This window comes from Rousettus aegyptiacus, unplaced genomic scaffold (genome assembly GCF_014176215.1).
Source record: "Rousettus aegyptiacus isolate mRouAeg1 unplaced genomic scaffold, mRouAeg1.p scaffold_m13_p_12, whole genome shotgun sequence".
Classification (NCBI taxonomy): Eukaryota; Metazoa; Chordata; class Mammalia; order Chiroptera; family Pteropodidae; genus Rousettus; species Rousettus aegyptiacus.
The window spans coordinates 45601789-45621246 of NW_023416287.1; the positions used below are offsets into that span (position 1 = coordinate 45601789).

At 36.9% G+C, this 19458-nt stretch overlaps 2 protein-coding genes and 1 pseudogene across 3 annotated transcripts in view; all 3 read right to left on the reverse strand.

The window, feature by feature from the left end:
• CEP192 (centrosomal protein 192) overlaps positions 1 to 19458 on the reverse strand; it is a 133047-nt gene that overhangs the window by 112447 nt on the left and 1142 nt on the right. The window contains exons 2-5 of the mRNA XM_016119861.2: positions 13973 to 14140; positions 13237 to 13362; positions 3171 to 3349; positions 638 to 687 (exon numbers count right to left, since the gene is read on the reverse strand). Coding sequence (XP_015975347.2) covers positions 638 to 687; positions 3171 to 3349; positions 13237 to 13362; positions 13973 to 14136 — 519 coding nt within the window. The 5' untranslated portion in view covers positions 14137 to 14140. The remainder of the gene's footprint in view (positions 1 to 637; positions 688 to 3170; positions 3350 to 13236; positions 13363 to 13972; positions 14141 to 19458) is intronic.
• LOC107497712 lies at positions 9532 to 10865 on the reverse strand (annotated as a pseudogene).
• The window catches only part of SEH1L (SEH1 like nucleoporin), a 37404-nt gene continuing 31951 nt past the window's right edge, over positions 14006 to 19458 (reverse strand). Inside the window, exon 10 of one of the 2 annotated variants that reach the window (XR_001593875.2) lies at positions 14006 to 14140. Coding sequence is in view for 1 of the 2 variants with exons in the window: in XM_016119865.2 (XP_015975351.1) it covers positions 14138 to 14140 (3 nt within the window). In the remaining variant the exon portion in view is untranslated. The remainder of the gene's footprint in view (positions 14141 to 19458) is intronic. The other variant, XM_016119865.2, reaches the window with a different exon arrangement.

Here is a 19458-nt window from a genome sequence, read left to right on the forward strand (position 1 = left end):
TGTCAGTCATATTCCTCTATCTGTACGTGTACTGACACAGATGCACATATACACACATACACACACACAAAGTAAACATAAGATGCAACTCATAAATCAGTGTTTTATCCCAACTCATCCCTTGGCTCAGTGATTTGCATAGCAGAGGACATATGACCCAAGTGAGCTCATTAAACTTACTCTCCCTTTTTTTTCAACTTACCCCAAGAAAACTATGCTCTTCTTTTTTGGTCACAAATGTTAACGAGTATAGGCTTGGGTTGCTTACAAATGAAAATAGCTTCTCTATCATTCAACAAATTACTGAATATGTGCCAACTATGTGCCACTAAATGAAACAAAGAGAAACCCTTACCTTGACAGAGCCAACATTCTAGAGGCAGCCAGCACAGAGAGCAACAAAGCAGAGGGGGGCGCCAGTTCTTCTTGACAGAAGCGGCCCGGGAACAGACAGCCCCTGGACCAGCATTGCTCTCAACTTCCTACTTACTTGAACCAGTGTATCTTATTTTTACTATTTATAAGTAGAAGATGTCTAGTAAATATCGGTACTACTTAGCACCTCACTTACATATGTGAACTAGGAAATCTCACTCTAATAACTCTAAATATTGATAACAAATATATCAAAGATTACCTTATTCTCATTATTCATCCATGATTGTAAATAAAAATCAACAGGTGAGTCTGTTTAAGAAAACAAAAACAAAAACTGAGACCAAGTTATTTTATCTAAATACTCAATAATATCTAAAAATAGCAAATCAATGAACTAAAACCTTTTCCCTTTGAACAGAACACACCACTTTTAAATGATGCTCTGGAACTCATCAGTGGTCAGTTAAATTTAAAAACTGTTGGAGTGGGTAAGCATAAAAAATGACACACATGCCAGAAACACTTGAATATGAATACAATCAAAACTTTAAAGCTAGCTTCTGCTTGACAGAGGATATTGAGAAGAGAGAAACAAGAAAAATAATACCATGAGTAAACAAACAGACAAATCCAAACAGTAGGACGATCACAGGGTGACTGACCTGGCCTATCTCAATAAGGCACTGACTTAAGAGATACAATAAATGTGTCAGAACATAACCTTTCTTAGACCCAAAATCAAGCAAACCAGCTGAGATAAGTAGTAACTTAATATGGACTAGACTACTACTATTAGCGGTCTTAATAGCACTTAGTAGTTATGTAAGAAAATGTCCATATTTTCAGAGATGCATACTGAAATATGCAGGAACAAAATGATGCCTGGAATTTTTAAAAAACATAAAAATTTATTAAAAATGAGAAGAGATGGAGCAACTATGACAAAATCTTATACTAACTGAAACTGTGGGATAGGCGTATATGGGGAGTTTTTTTTTTAACTCACACAAAATTTATATATCATTAAATCACCCTCTTAAAGTGTAAAAGTCTGTGGCTTTTAATATAGTCACAAGATTCTGCAACCTTATTCACTTTCTAGTTCCAAAATATTGTCATTACTTCAGAAAAGAACATTGTACCCATTAGCAGTCACTCCCTATTCTCCCCTCCCCCCAAAGCCCTATCAACCACTAATCTACATTCTGCTTCTATTCTTTTGCCTATTAAGTATCTATACATTTACCTATGGATAAACAGAATCATACAGCATGTGGCCTTTTTTGTGTCTGTCTCCTTTCGCTTAACATGTTTTCAAGGTTCATCCATATCAAAGCATATCAATACTTCATCCCTTTTTATGGCTGAATACTACTCCGTTATATGGACATACATTACATTTGTTTATACATTTACCAGTTGACAGAGATTTAAGTTGTTTCCACTTTTTAGCTATTCTGACTAATGCTGCCCTGAACATTCATGTGCAAGTTTTTTTATGGACATATGTTTTCATTTCTCTTAAGTATACACTTATAACTGGAATTGCTGAATCACATGGTAATGCTATGTTCAACATTTGAAAGAACTATCAAACTATTTTCACAGTTGTACCATTTCATTAACCCACCAGCAATAGATGAGGATTTCAATTTCTCCATATCCTCGCCAATACTTGCTATTTTCTATCTTTTTGCTTATAGCTATTCTAGTACGTGTGAAGTAGTATCTCTCGGTTGATTTGCATTTCCCTGAGGACTAAAGATGTTGAGCATCTTTTCATGTGTTTACTGGCCATTTGTACAACTTCTTTAGAGAAATGTTTATTAAAATCCTTTGCCCATTTACATGTAGTAAAGGGTTATCTTTTTTGTTATTGAGTTGTAGGATTTTACATACTCTTAATGCTAGTATCATATACAAGATTTTCAAATATTTTCTCCCATCTTTTGGTTGCCTTTTTGCTATCGTGACAGTGTCTTTTGAAGCACAAAAGTTTTCAATCTTCGTGGAGTCCAATTTCTTTCATTCTCTTATTGCTTGTGAGTGTAGGGAGTTAATGCTATTCCACATTCATACATATTTTTTTCATCAAGAGAAATACAAACATCCCTTAAATTTTTTAACTTAAACATATAAATGTGCATTAATTCATCAATCTTATAATATGGACTCAAGTATGGCCTTTTGAGTATTGAACCACAGTATGGAGTTCCATGTTATCTTTGCTACATAAGCTTATATTATACAGTTTTCAATTTCTAGTCTTGATTTCTTTGGAGAATATAAAGTATTTAAAGCAATCTGACAGAAGTTTGTAAATTTATTATTTTAAAAATTTCCCCTCATTTTTGTAGTTTCTTCCCCACATCTAATTTGATAGCAATTTTTCATACTACTCGAAAGTGTTCGACTTGATTTTCTTAGGAAAAATAATTTAAGAATTTATAATTCTTATAAAAAGAAATTTAGGAACAAAAATGACTTAATAAGAATATAAATTAACTGGTAGAGAGAAATGTGAAAGGTATATTAGAAATAGTTTCCTCATCTTGAACATACAGTGTGCTGTGGAAAAATTTCGGCTTAATCTGGAAAGAAAATTAAGAGACTTATAAAGAGACATTTTCCTATAAAGGTATTATAAACATGATATTAATAGCTCAATGCCAAACCTAAGCATTTTCAGTTGACAGTATCACAGCTTAAGATCAATACCAGTCCAAAGACAGAGAAATGAGAAAGGAAATTAAAATATATACATTAAGAAATAATTTCTTATACTTCAGTACCTTGCACATGTTGTTCCAGTGGTAAAATCCTAACACAAGGATCTTGGCTCTGAATGGATTCTACAGTTGTAGCTTCCTTCTCTTCTGTTTTTGCTAGATTCCTGGGAAAAGCTGATTCTCTGAGGACGGCATCTGACAAATGTTGGCTTTCTATATGGATCTTTTTCCTAGAGACAGATCTTTTTTCATTAGGAAACAGAATGATGATGGAATGTTAATTACATAGGGTAAATCTCTAAAATATCCATTAATCGGTTATGTATTTTATCTCTCAAAAAGAAAAAAGTGGATACAGTGAAAAGAAATATTTCTGGTAATAGCCAGAAATTACAACTGGTAACATCCTAAGGACTGCACAATTATTTTGGATCCAGTGATGGACAGTCCACCAAAATCAAATACATTATCATACTGCTACTGTGCCTCTCAACTGATGGTTTTTTCCCCCAAATGACTATCTCTGAATCTACCACTTCTAGAGAAAAAGTCAGTTTTCCAAATAGGATAGACTTAAAGGATACTTGTATATTTGCCACACAGCTAATTGTCTGAATTGCTAGATGCTATAAAAGTTTTCCTGTTAGCCCTTGCTACTGTTCTTGTCCCTATCTTTCTATCTACCTCTGTTGTTATATATGGATGAAAATGTTTTTCCTTAAAAGCAATTTTCCTCCCAAACTACTTGATCTATTGCAAGTCACTGAGCCATTTCACCAGCAAGAGGCGTAGGCGATTGAACTGCAGGAAAAAAAGACTCTGAATGCAAATTTATCATTTGACAAACTGACACCTAGAGCCAAGCTCAGATATAGACAGTATGGATGAAAAGAAATTAGCCTTTCCATAACTTACAAATTCTAACCCTTTGTGCCTAAGGCTACTCCCAAAAACTAATTTACTTTCCAGCTTCTCCGGCTCTTTACTGGGGATGTAATACATAAAAAGCCATTAACTTAATCCAAAGGTGCATTCACAGGTAAGTATACAAAAGTTTACACCAAATAGAAGCTGAGTAAAAGAGAGGATAGGAGTAGGTGGAAAGGCTATAAATGGATACAAAGTCATGTGGTAGAGAAGAAAAAAGAAAAAGGGGAGGAGGGGCAAGATGGTGACATGAAATAAAGAACAAGTCAGGACATTCAGGTTCATTTTCAAATTTTAAAGCTCTCACCTAAAAAAAGCATATAAAGTGATCATTAGAACTTCAAGATAACAGACAGTTAAGGGCACTCTAAAATAACCATCGCCACCCAAAATCTACTTCCTCAAACCTATAGGTATCCCTTTTTATTAGGCCATCAGTATTTCTCAAATTAAGTCACAGGCTTCAAGTAAAAATATCAAAGCAACTTCCAGGAGTCCATTTAAATACCAGTAGGCCACCTATAAAAGTAAAGCAATCTGGATAGGAGCCACCAGTCCTAGCACAAGCTTACCGCAGACTCTAGAATCTGAAAAGCAGATAGGTGAAGCAGGAGAAAAGAAAGATGGTCCAGAATGAGAACACAAGGGCCCAGAAGCAAATCTGCCCAGAAGAACCATGGTAACGTTTCCTGACAGTAGTTGAAAGAAAGGCAGGAGACTAGAGCAGGACAAAGGGGCTGACTGAGAGTCTGTCAACCATGCCAGGCAGTACTCCACTCCTGCTCCCCAACCCATAAAAACTAAACAGCAGTGTCAACATGTCACTAAACACCTGGGAATAAGGCTCTTCTCCAGATGAGTCATAGGAAATATCCATGCAGAATGAAGCTATGGTTGTAACAGCAGCCCAGAATAAAGCATGAATTTAAGACATACTCCCCCACCCCAGCCTGCTCACCATAAAGTGAAGCTCACTAGGAGCACTGCCCCACTCACAAAGAAGTCTAATGGAAATGAGACCTAAACACCCAACAGCTGAGGACGTCCACACTAGCAACCTAGAAGTAGCCACAAATCAGACAGTGTGAAAAAGAACAGCTAAAGAGATAAAAAGATGAACAAACTACAACCCAGAGACAAGGAATAATTAATAGAAGTTTTAAAAAATCTCAATTAGAGCACTCAGAAACATTCAAGTGGCTATTTCATACATCCACGAAAAGGAGCCATTATAAAAACCAAAAGACCAGAAAAAAGAGCTCTCAAAATTATGATTGTCAAATAATTTAACATAAAGATGAAAAAAAATTAGGAACTTATTTTTTTTTGCACTGAAAAAGAAAAAATAAGAATAAACAATGAAAACAGATCAACCCAAGCAGTCCAAAATAGTAGCTCCAGAAAAAGGAAGAAAAACAGAAAAATGCCAAAACAATAATTATCTAGAACTAAAGCACAGAAATCTCTGGGTTGATGACAATTAGAATTTAGTGAATGGAAGGAGAGGAAATCCCATCCACCAGGCGCTCTGGGAGGATTGTAAGTTTCCAGAGGGGAAAAAAAGAGTTCAAATACAAAGAATCAAGTACCAAATCGACATCCAAGTTTCTCACACAAAGAAGCAATCCCTTCAAAATTCTGCGAAAATTATTTCATCTTTAAATTCTATACTCATCTAAAATATTACTTCCAAAGTTAGAATAAGGACATTTAAAACACATAAATTCTGTCCTCTCCCAGAAAGGGTAATGAAAGCCATCCCTAACAAGGGGACTAAGCGCATGACTCTACAGGCTGTGGACCCTCCATCACAGTAGTCACAGGAAGCCCTTGCACTCAGACTAAACCCAGGTCTTCAGATTACTCAACAGAGGTAAGGGCTAGCCCCAAAACACTCCGCCCCACCACCCCAACAGAAGTCAAGAGTGAAGCCAGCAGGTTTCCTATCGTCTGTTAACATGGGTCAACAAGACCACTTCCGCATACCTCTGCACTTCTATCAGAGCGTCAAGACGTTACTTCCAATATTTCCCTCCCCTCTCCCCACATCTACTATCTTATCACCAACATCAGTTCACGGAGACTAACTTCATGATGTTCTCTGTCCCTGTTTTATTCAGTCCCTAGAAGTTCAGGACTCCTTACTGCTAACATCCTAAGCTCCATAAGACTGCACATCCCCTCTCTTTCCTTCCCAACAAACCAACCCTTCCACGGTACCTCACAGTGCAGAATCAGTAAAATCTTGCTATTCCTGCACCCCTTTTCTAACATTCTTTTCACCTCATTGTTTTAATGAAAGCCTGGATGTCCTGTAAGGACTTTACTCTCTTTAAGCTTTGTCAAATGGGGATAGGACTGTTGTCTCTCCCACAACATTAGTATCACTGGGCGATAAAATACATATTACTTCCAGGTCACTCTCCCTAAATCCTCCCAAACTGGAACCACCTACTAAACCCTGTCATCCACCCTAGTACCACAACTCTATAATCTTTTGACCCCCTCAAGCCTCCAATCCATTCCCACTACTACATTTCGCTCTCCCTCATCCTTTTGATATTCTTTCCTCTTTCTTAACCTAAATCCCATGACCAGTTATCATACACCTCAACTCCCTTGTCCCTCACCGTGTTCATCAAAATATAATCCCAGTTAATTCCAAGTCTCCATTTATACCTTGCCAGCACACCTACAGCTGCATGTGGTTGGAGAAAACATTACAATCGAACTGAGCAGTCTCACACTCAATTCATGACCATAACCCTCAAGTGTCTGACAATCCCACTGTTCCCCTTGTCCATTTACTTTCCGACATTCCCATAGGATTATTTACATCTCTTTTCAAATCATCAATTCCTCCTTCTCCCCTCTCACCAAGCTGATAGCCAGGTTTTCCTCCCATTTCACTGAGAAACCTGACGCACTGAGAAGACAACTTCCACAGACTCTTACCATGATATGTACCCACATTTTCTGCCTCCTCATCTGTTAATACAGAGAAACTCTCTATGGTCCAATCCCTCTATAAAGTCATTCCCTACAATGGACACAGATCCTAACCTCTTATTTACACAAAGATATTGCAACAGTAAGTCTCTTCTACATAATCAAATTTTCCCTTCAAGATCATTCTCATTACCATCTAAGCATGCAGTAACTCATCCCATTACAAAAAGAGAAACCTGTCTTGACCCACCACCCCTACCAGCTATCACAGTCCTGTTTCTCTGCTCCCTTTTGCAGCAGAACTCAAGGTGTCTGCTCTCACTGACTCCAATACCACTCTCTATTCTCTTAAATTCACTCTCTTGGGCCACTATGCCTCCCCGCACTTCCACCAAAACTACCTGTCAGGGTTACCAATGGTGATTTCTTAGACCTCATTTATTTGACACAACTAAATCACTCTCTTTTATAAATGTTCTTCACATGACTTCCGAGACAGTTTTTCTACTTCTGAAGACTAATTCTTAGTCACTAGGTCTCTTCCTTCTCTCCCCAACTTTTAATATTACAGAACCTAAACATCAAGCCTTAATGCTTTTCTCTTCTCCAACTATCTCACTCACTTGATAATCAAACTTCCTAAGTGATCTTCCTGCTTTTAGTCTTCCTCCCAACAGTCTATTCTCAGCGAAGTAGCCAGAGTGAGACTTTTAAAACACAACTCACATGGAACCCAATGGTTTCCCATTTCAAAGTGAAAGTCTTTGCTTGCCACTGCAGCCTCTTTCCTGCCCTTTGAATATACTGGGTGTGTTCCTACCTTAATGCATTTACGCTGGCTGCACTCTCCACCTGAAATCCTCTTCCTCCTAATGTCAACGTGCCCTCCTTTAATGCCCTCCTTCAAGCCTTTATTCTCATCTTAAACCTCCTCAATGAGACTCGCTCACAATGACCATTCCCTTCAGCCTCCCTAATAATCGTACTTACCATGTTCTCTTTTTCTAGCACTTTTCCCTTCTAATATGCAATAAAATTGGTATAATTTAATTTTTATTTTGTTTTGTTTAATGTCTGTTTTTTCTACTGCTATATTCTAGAAAAACCTGGCACATAATAGGCAATCAAATATACACACTGAATGAATGAATATACAAAGAGTTAACTAACATTTTTGACATAAAGTGCTTATATCTAAACATTATCGAGAGCCAATTCACAACAGAAATAAAAAATAATGAAGAAACATTAAAGAATGTTCAATCCATAAATACTCAATTATGAATTCAAACAGAACACTTAAGACTGCCTGTATTTCCACCATTTAGATAATCAAATAACTACCATGTACACTGTGGTTTACAGACTTCCAGACTTGTATATGCATTTATGCATGTGTATAAATTTTTTTACTTCTATAATCAAAGATTAAAAACTAATATCAGCAAATGCTGGGGAGAGCTCAAGAGAAGGAGGCATTCTCAGGTATATTTTCTAGTGAAAGTGTAAACTGATACAAATCATCTAAAAAGCAAGGTGGTAACTTTTCTTAAAAGTAATTTTTAATTTTTCAAATACAGCTAACATAAAGTATTTTATGTTTCAGGAGTAGGACATGGTGATTACACATTTGTATAACTTACAGTGATCACCCTAATAAACTCAGTACCCAAATGATACTCTACGTAGCTATTATAATACTACTGATTATATTCCCCATGCTATACCCTACATCTCCATGATTATTTTGTAACTACCAATTTATACCTCTTTATACCCCTCCCCTCATTCACTCATCCCACTCCCAATCTGGTAACCATGAAAATGCTCTCTGTATCTATGAGCCTGTTTGTTTTGTCTGCTCATTTATCCTGTTCTCTAGATTCCAAATATAAGTGAAATTACATGACATTTGTATATCTGTCTTACTCTCTTCAGCACAATACCCTCCAGCAGGTCCACTCATATTGTTGCAAATGGCAAGATTTAGTTCTTTTATATTGCTGAGTAATATTCCATTGGTTGTATGTACCACCTTATTTTTATCTGTTCATCCACTGATGAGACAACCAGGTTGCTTCCATATCTTGGTGATAAATAGCGTTGCAATGAACATATGGATTTACACGTCCCTTCAAAGGAGTATTTTGTTTTTATTCAGATAAATACCCAGAACTAAGATTATTAAGTCCCTTTTTATCTCATTTTAAAGTATGTCTGATATGAGTATTGCTACCCAGTTTTTTGTTTTTTTCCACTTCTATTTTCATGAGATATCTCTTTCCATCCCTTTACTTTCAGCCTGTCTCTTTCAATCTGAAGTCTCTTATAGGCAACATATATAAGCATTTTTTTCTTATCAAGATGCTTTATGTCTTTTGATTGTAGCATTTAACCCATTTACACTTAAAGTAAATGTATAGTTCCTGCCATTATTCATATTTTTGATTTTTTTCTTCTTTTTAAAGAAGTCTCTAACATTTCTTGCAATACTGGTTTGGTGGTGATGAACTAATCCTTTAGCTTTTTCTTGTCTGGGAAGTTCTTTATCTGTCCTTTGATTCTAAATGATAGCTTTGCTGGGTAATCTTGGTTGTTGGTCCTTGTTTTTTTCCCCTCAGTTAGAAACATTTTATTTAAATGTGCCAAATAAAAAGCCACATTTTCAGACCATAGGATGGTTTTTTTAGTATATGTGCTGCCAAAGCGAGCACCACAGGATATTAATACAACTTATATTATCTTACACTATGAATTTATAGAATAATAATCCAGATTCATTTGATTAGATGGTTGAAATACCGTTCCTAGGTTAGTTCACAAACATCACAAATCCCTTATAATAATGTTGAAAAAAATCTTCCCCTAGAAGGTGAACTTGAGAACTTCGGTCTACTCTTTCAGGACTTGCATTTCTTCACAGACTTCCTGATGAGGAACTACTGCTCTTGGTCACTAAAGAGACTTGGATCTTGATCTTGACTTCAACCAGGATTGGAAACACCTCCATATTTTTTATAAAACCAGACCTAGACATCTGAATGAAGCTGACTGTATGAGAGACAAAGATCTTAATCATCAAGAAAATGCTGATCCTAACCTCCTTCCCCTGCTCCTACTTCATAAGTGAGAGTATTGCCTAAATCTAAATCTCGATTACGATCTAGAAAGTGAGTTGCTTCTTCGCTGGCTATAGCAGTGACAATCATAAGCATAATGTCTCTTTTCACCATACTTATAGCATTTATCATTGGGATTAAAGGGATGTCAGGCAGAGGTCTATCGAAATAAGAACTCCAAAGCTTGCCTGTTGATAGTTCAACCCTTGCCTAGGAGCCACAAATCACTTTGCCATCCAGGCCTTGCACTGCATCTTCTACATTTCTAGGGTCTTCAAATTTTGCAAAGGCAAAACCTGGAGGATTTCTTGCAATCCACACAGTTCTAGGAGACCATAATAACTGATAGGCCCTTCTAACTCTGCTTTGCCAGCACCAGTTCCCAAGTTATCAAGATAAGCCATGGCTTCTCTGCTGTACTGCCCGTACCAAGACATTGATGTGCTAACAGCAACCAAGGCTCAACGACAACTGGAGGGTACCCACAACCCACACAAGGGATACACTTGGAGCCCTTGGCTCAGTTGAGCAAGAAGCCTGCACAACTGGGCCTTGCAGGACACCTACTACATACGGCCACTCTGCTAAGACCAGGAGACACAGCAGCTCTTCCTAATAAATACAAACACAGGGAGGCATCCAAAATGAGGACACAAACATATCTCGAATGAAAGAACAGAACAAAGCTCCAGAAAAAGAACTAAATAAAATGGGACAAGCAATCTACCGGATGCAGAGTTCAGAACACTCGTTATAAGGGCGCTCAATGATTTCAGTGAGAACTTCAACAAAGAGTTAGGAAATTTAATATAAAAATGGAGATAGAAAACAAAAAAGAACCAGTCAGAAATAAAGACTACAATAACTAAAAAGAACACATTAGAGGAAATCAAAAGATTCAGTGAAGCAGAGGACTGAATCAGCAATTTGGAAGATAAGGTAGTAGAAAATACTCAATAAGAACAGCAATAATAAAAAAGAATCAAGAAAATGAGGACAGTTTAAGGGGCCTCTGGGAAAACATCAAGCATCCCAACATTTGCATCACAGAGGTACCAGGAGGAGTAGAGAGAGAGCAAGAAATTAAAAAGCTATTTGAAGAAATAATGATAGAAAACTTCCCCAACTTGAAGGAAACACACAACCCCAGAATGTTCAGAACCCCAAACAAGATGAACCCAAAATGGCCTATACCAAGACACATCATAGTTAAAATGTCGAAGGTTAAATTCAAAGAGAGAATCGTAAACGCAGCAAGAGGAAAGCCATTAGTTACATACAAAGGAATGCTCATAAGACTGGCAGCTGATTTCTCAAAAGAAACTATATAGGATAAGAACCGCTTGGCACAAAATATTCAAAGTGATGAAAACCCAGGACCTACAAACCAAGATTACTTTACCCAGCAAAGTTATCATTTAGAATATAAGGACAGATGAAGAGCTTCCCAGAAAAAAAAAAAAAAAGCCAGTATTACAGAAAATGGAAGTACTACTCTAAGAAGAAAAAAATATGTATCAAAAGCCTAAATGAAGAATGGCAATAACCACATGTCCATCAACAAGTACTTCAATGAAAAAGAATTAAATGCTCCAGTCAAAAAATAGGGTGGCTGAATGGATAAGAAAACAAGACCCTTACATACACTGCCTACAAGAAGCTCACTTCAGATTAAAAGACACACACATACTAAAAGTAAGGGGATGGAAAAAGATATTGCATAATGGACCTAGAGGGTAGTGTGCTGAATGGAGTAAGTCCAAGGAAGACAAATGCCATATGATTGCATGGATGTGTGGAATCTAAAGAACAAAATAAGCAAACAGAAACAAATTCATAAATAGAGAACATTTTGAAGGCTACCAGATTGAGGGGGGAGGGGTTTGGGGAGTCAATGGAAAAGGGGGAAGGGATTAAGAAGTACAAATTGGTAGTTAAAAAATAGTCATGGAGATAGAAATTACAGTGTATAGAGCCAATAATATTGTAATAACAATGTATGGTGTCAGAGGGGCACTAGATTTATTAAGGTGACCACTTTCTGAGTTACACAAGTATCTAATCAGTTATACACCTGAAACTAACATAGTATTATATGCAAACTATAACTGAAAAATAAAAAATTATTTTAAAAAGTGAATAAAGACTAAGAACACTGAAAATATTTATGGGCCAAGTAGACTAATAAAATGAAATAACAAGTCAAATTTAGAAACTCCTCTAATTTGAAGGAAAGATCCCAAAATACATGACTATAGTTTTTGTCCCTGCTATACAATAAGTGGCTAGAATCTAAGAAATACTTTAGGAGTTATGAAAAAGTGACTTTATTTCTTCATACAAATTAAAATCCAGCAAATTATTCTTTAAAAACCAAGACTAGTTGATTTGTGTATCAAATGGCAGCATTTAAAAAAATGTACATATATAACAGACAACTGAAAAACGGCTAGTAATCATTTGCTATGAGGGGCAAGGTGACAGGAAACATTACCATATAAAATGCAAAATAAATAAGAAAGCACAGTCATTGCTATTTAAAGAAATGAATTGCAATTTCTAAACTAGTACGTAAAAATTTGAGAGTAAAGGAATACTATATTACGCAACACTATCATAACCTCAAAAAACTGGAATTAATTTTTTTAGACATGTTTATCATAGAAAAAGGGGAAAAAATAAAACTTCCTTTGATGGCTGTGTTTTTTTCTCTTGAAGGCAACATGTCAGAAATACCAATGCCTTTAACCAAAAACCTTAAATTGTACACTATACAATCTACAAGGAGGTCATGCATCATCATGTATGTTGAAAATTAACCCTGTGGGGAAGTTTTAAAATTTCATAAGAAATAATTACAAAAAAAAAAAAAAAAAAAAAAAGGCTCTGGGATTTCAGACTACAGAAAACTTATAATACAGAATGAGAAGTTGTGCTTGCTATAGTCTTTTATATTTTATGAATCACATGTGCAATGTCATTTCTAATAGCTGTTGAAAAAACTGAATATAAAGAAAACTTAAAGATTTTCATGATTAGACTTAATCAGAGACAAAATCATGTTTTCATTTTCTGCAAGACTGAGTGTGACTCACTTTTAACAAAGTGAAAGCAAAATGGAGGTACAAACTTACTCATCACTCTGGAAGCTAAGCTGTAACTTCTTTCTTGGTTCAGCTTCACTCTGGCTACTGAGAGATGACTCAGACGGAACTGAAAACTTCCCTTCTACTAAATAAGATGCCTGAATATCAGAATACCTACACACACACAAACACACACCAAAAAAAATCTGTTTAGTTGTTAATAATTATGAATATTTAAAATTCACTATGACATAGAATTGGATGACTGTGAAGCCAAACACCAGGTGGTAAAACAAATAGAGCCCTAGTGTTCAAAACTATCATCCTATGTGCAGAGCAGTGAAATAGATCAGCAATGGGGTTTGTATGTGTTAAACAAGAGTCACGGTAACCCTACAGGGTTAACCTAACCCCTTCATTCCAAATATTAGGTTGGGAGGACAAATAAGTGGTTAGATATTTAAGCATATGCAAACTGTACACATATTTAGAGACATAATTCAAATTACCAGCCACCAATAAGACAGAACTATACAAAGCCAAAACAAAGGACAGAAAAAATTAGATCAAAAGATCACTGGTACCCAATCCCAAACCTACCCACCCAAAACTGATAAGGAAATGGAATAGAGAAATAGACAGTAAGTTTTATCTTTTTCCATATTAATCTTACATATATGGCCAGATAAAGTAAAAGCTCAAGCTTGAGTGAGAAATTTTACAAAGTCAGTATGTTATAGGCTTTATGGATCTAAAAAAAATCATTTGTTCAAGCAATTTTTACCTGTTATCTGTGCTATATCCATTTCTAGCAAGTGTTGATACAGCAACAGGCAAGCCAAGATTTGAAGAAATCATGTCATTTTCCAAAATCCCACTATTACCAAGTAATGAATTGGTTAAAAAGCTCGGAAATGACTCTTCAGCTATACCTTGAAGATCTTCCATCTCACTGCAACAATAAATTTTTATAAATCAAATATTATAAAACTTTTAAAAATGATTAGCAGTTTAAGATCATAAATCTTAGAAAACTAATAAATCTTAGGAAAAATTATATTTTTGGACCAGCACTAAGAGGGGATATTATTAGCAAGCATCCTGAGGCAATGAAAATCTCAAAATACTTTGCTACTTTAGAGCTGAGAATATAAAAATCAAACTATCTTCTTGCAATTAACATAATAGTGAAACACAACACGGCTTTATTTACTCTTAGATTGCTGTAGGAAAGAACACGAATTACCACAAACTGACCCAGTAAGGAAGCAAGGAAGACACAAAACTGATGATTTTAGGATGTAGTTATGTTTACTAGTTGTGTGCTTATTCTAACCTAGAATAGAAAAAAAAAAAAAATTAGCAAAATCCAGCCCCTAATTTCAGAGATTATTATTAAGGATGAGTTAATGTTCTAAAAAGTGGGTGCATTCAAAGAAAAATTTTAAGTTACATGAAGTATATTTGGCACATGGACAAGGCAAAAATGGCAAAAGTGGTATACAAAAGACTAAGTCTGGTCAAAAATATTTCAGAGTGCTTATCATGAAAGGACTGTGCAGAATTCAGTAAAGAAAACCATTACATTAGGAAAGTCTCAATAAATGAGAGGGTATTTGTTCTATACTTTGAAGATGAGGGAGCTTTTATTTATTTTTATTTTTTATTTTTTTATTGGCTAAAATGAAAATTTATTTTCTCATAGTTCTGGATGTTAGAAGTCGAAGATAAAGGTTCCAGCACAGTTGGTTTCCAGTGAGAGTTTTCTTCCTAGCTTGTAGATGTCTGCCTTCTTATCATGTCCTTACAAGGTGAGGAACAAAAGAGAGAGTGAGGGAGGCTTTTAAAGATGACATAAACATAAGCAAAGGTGAAAGAAAAGATTTCTTGCATATCGAATTCCTTAACTCGTATATCCCCATTTTACAAATGAAGAAATAAACTCACAGACTAAATTAAATTTACCCAAGGTTGTACAATTATTAAGATTTGAACCCAGATCTAATTCCAAAATCCACTCTAAGTACTAAGTATGTAGTGGCAATAGCAAGTGAATCAATGTATTTTGGCAATGGGTGTATAAAATAACGTGGCGAATAAAACCATGGAGCCAGATCCTGAAAGTCTGAGTGGTGTATTACGAAGTTGGGACTGTATTCTGCAGCCCATGAACCTACAAACAAAGGGACAAGGCTTAAAGCCTGGAAGGATACTTAAAGAGCTATCACAATTTTAAGATGGACAATAATGAAGGACTAATTTACTCTATAAAGCAGAAAAGGTTTTAGGACAACTAGAGAACCTATAAAATTTATTTGATTATGGATGAAGTATCCATGTTCCTTTCAAAAAGCCCACTTCTCCACTTTGCACTTAATCCCAACCCCTCTCACCAATGCAATGATAATCACTCTAGCAACTGGCCCTTCTCTTAAGCATGTCACATCTTCTCTCTGTGCAGTCATTCCTACCTGCATGCTGTTAGTTCTCCTATTTTTTTAAAAAAAGACTTCCTCTATCTCATATTCTGCTATCCCTTGCAGCTCCTGCTACCATAGCTATGGTGTGTGCTCCCCTCAGCACACACCCTCCCAAAAGGAAGCACTGCTGGCCATCCAGTTCCGCTCCTGTCATCCCTAACCCACTCCAAGCTGGTTTTGACCCCACCACCCCACCAAAAGGCTTGTCAGCATCACCACTGATACCCCTGTTGCCAAACTCCATAATCCTATAGTCAATTTTCAGTCCTCGTTTCCTTTAACCTAACAGTATGGGATTCATATGCCCTCATAGAAATAAACTTTCTTCACTTGGTCTCCAAGACACAACTGCCTGGGTTCTCCAACTTTACCAGCTGCTGCTTTTCCTTCTCCTTGGCTGGTTCCTCCTTATCTCCTAGACCTCAAGGCTAGATCTCGTGACTGTCCTCGAAGTTTCAAATACCATATGAAATTATATCTCCAACCTGGGCCTTTCACCAGAATCTCAGATATTCAAACTACTTACTTGACATTTTCACTTAGATATCTAACAGGCACCTAAACCTGAATCTTGATTCCATTTCATTCCAAGCCCCTCAAGAAAAGCCTGCTCTTCAATCTTCCCCAGAAGAGAAAATGAGAACTCCATTCTCTTGTTGCTCAGACCAAAAATCCTTAATCATCACTGAGTCTCCTCTCCCCCACCTCTCCCTCCCTCCCTCCCTCCCTCTCCCTCCCTCCCTCCTTCCCTCCCCCCTCTCTCTCTCTCACACACACACACACACACACACACACACACACACACCCACCCTATATGCAATCCCTAAGCAAACCCCAATGGCTGTACCATAACAACATAACCAGAACCTGCCATTACTTAGTACTTCCACTTCATCAAGCCACCACCTCCTCTCCTGCATGGATACTCACTGTAATAGCCTTCTATCTCCATGCCTCCACTCTTCCTTAGTCTATTCTCCACACTCTAAAGTTATCCCTGTAAGATAGATCAAATATCACTCCTCAGCTCAAAGCCCTCCACTGGCTCCACACCTCATTCAGAGTAATGTCAGTTTTTATAATGGCCAACAGGGACTAAATAATCTCTCACTTTGTTTCCTACCACTCTTCTCCCTTGATCGTTCCATACCAGCCATTCTAACCTTGCCATTGTCACCAAAACACACTAAAGCGCCTGCATCAGAGCCTTTGCCCTTGCTTTTACCTCAGCCCAGCACTGATGCCCCAAATAGCCTCACAACTTGTGCTTTCACTTCTTTCAGATCTTTTTGTAAATGTCCACTGACCTGTCAGGTCTTCCCTCAGAGACCTACACAGTGTAGCATGGCAGTCCAATCTCTTTGCCCTATCTTTTTTTTTTTTTTTCTGTAGTATCTGGCATGCTATATAATTCACCTGTTTGACTATTTTTTCCCCCATATTAGAATGTAAGGTCCATGAGGGCAGGGACTTGGCCTGTTTTACCACTGAATTCCTACCTAGAGCAGTGCCTTGCACAGAGTAGACCCTCAATAAATTTGCTGAATGAATTAATGTTTTCAAACTATGTCAATACACAGCAAATTTATGACCAACTATCACATAAGGACTCTCCTCTCAGATCATGCTCTAGCATTTCTGTCTCTTCAATTTCTAGTTCCTCTTCTTCATTTCTAAAAATATATTCAAAAGTCTTCCATTTTAGGATGGAGAAAGTGGAAAACTTGTTCCCATCCTTCATTTGCAATTCCTACCACCACCTCTCACCTTCCCTTCACAGCTAAGTGTCTTAGAATAATCCAAAATTAATACTTCTACACCTAACCCTCTGTCCACTCTGTATGAGAGTCATACCCGAGATTCTGACCTGGAATCTGACCTGCAATTTCTATCTTACACACCAGGAATCTCAAACTTGAATGCCTAAGGCATAAATACTACCAGATATCAGAACTCTAACGACTGAAATCAACTGAAAATAGGCCCCCTTGAACCTATTTAAATTCAGTAAAAAACAACACTGCCAAAAAAATCTACTAGTGGAGTCCATTCCTAAGGGTGAAACATGTCCAAAATACACCCTTAGTCATCCCACATCTTTCTGTCTCCCCTACTACCACCCTGCCCTACCCAACCAGTCTATTTGCTTCTCCTCTTTCTACTCCACAATCAATTCCTCACTCAGCAGTCAAAGGGACCACTAAACATAAACCAGGTACCATACTTTTACTGAAAATTTCAGTCAGCCACATCATCTTCCACCCCACTTGGGCTCATTCGCCATATTCTCGCTTTTCTGTTCCTATAACATCCAAGCCCATCATGACCTCCGAGTCTAGAATACTCTTCTAGATTTATGCTCAAATGTAGCCCCACAGTATGTCAGATTCATTGTAATTTTTTCCAGCACTTATCATTGTCTATTTATTTTTTTATTTTTCTTCTTATACTAAAAAGATTGCTCCATAAGAGCAGGGGCCTTGCCTCTCTGTCCATCACTTTCCTAATACCTATAACAATGCCTAGTACATAGTAGGTACTCAAATATTTGTAAAATGAATAAATGATTGACAGTAGGTAGCCTCATCTTTGACTATCAGTTTCTTGAGGACATGTCTATCTTGTTCACCCATATATTCCTAGTACCTGATACACAGCTGAAATATGAGTAGAAAAAAAAATAAGCTGAAATAATTTATGTCCCTTAGCTATCTAGTTGACATATAGCATCTACTCTATTATCAAGTAATGTGCTACATATTCTATATACATTTCTCTAATCTCTGCACCAAATTTGCAAGGTAGCCATTACCGCTGAAGAAACTGAGGCCAAGAAAAGGATTTGAGACCTTTCCAGGCCACGCAGTACAAGAGGGAGCAGAGGATTCACACCCAGGCACGCCTGGCCCCAGAGTATCCTTTCTTCTGTACTAACGCCATCTCCTTCATCTTTAAATCACCTTCAGCCCAGACCTCTATCATGAAGTCTACATTCATATTTCCAAATGGCTCTTTGACATCTACCTTACCCATGACTGCCTCCCAAGTAGTGCAAAGCCAACAGATACAAACTTAAACTCATTACCTTTCCCCCACGCAGTTATCTTTAGTTTTGATTTATATTATCCATATTCTCTTGCTATACAAGCCAGACACCTGGGACCATCTGATCCCTCTTGCTCTATTAGTTACCAAATTTTAATGCTTCTAATTCCAAATGTACCTTTGGAGCTGAGACCGACTTCTGTATTCCCAACACCTGCAGCCCATCACTTTTTAATCTAAACTACTGCACAAGCCTTCCAATTAGCCTCCACATGTCTAGTCTTGTAATTACTAAACTATTTATTTACAGGTCTATAAACCACATTAAAATATATACCAAACTCTTTAAGGGTTAGTCTTATTTAGAAGAAGTCAAATCTAAGAAAACTTAGATATTATGCAAAGATAATTTATGCAACAATCATTATCAAACATAACCCACAAAAGACACTCTACTGGCACTGGGAATGCAAAAACAAGGCATCTCCCCTCAGGTTGCTGACAATCACTATCAATTATAATACACAGGTTAAGTGCTCAGATAGAGCTTTGCAATGGCAATACAACTCCATGGAAGATTCCCCAAGATGTAATCTAATATCTAGTATCTCATTTTCAGAAAGGATTACACTTGTTCTGCACCATCCATACACATACCACATTCCTATAACTTTCCCAGAAGGGAAAATTTGCTAACTTTCCTCTATACTGCATTATCCACTCCTCTTCCATCACCTAGAGAGAA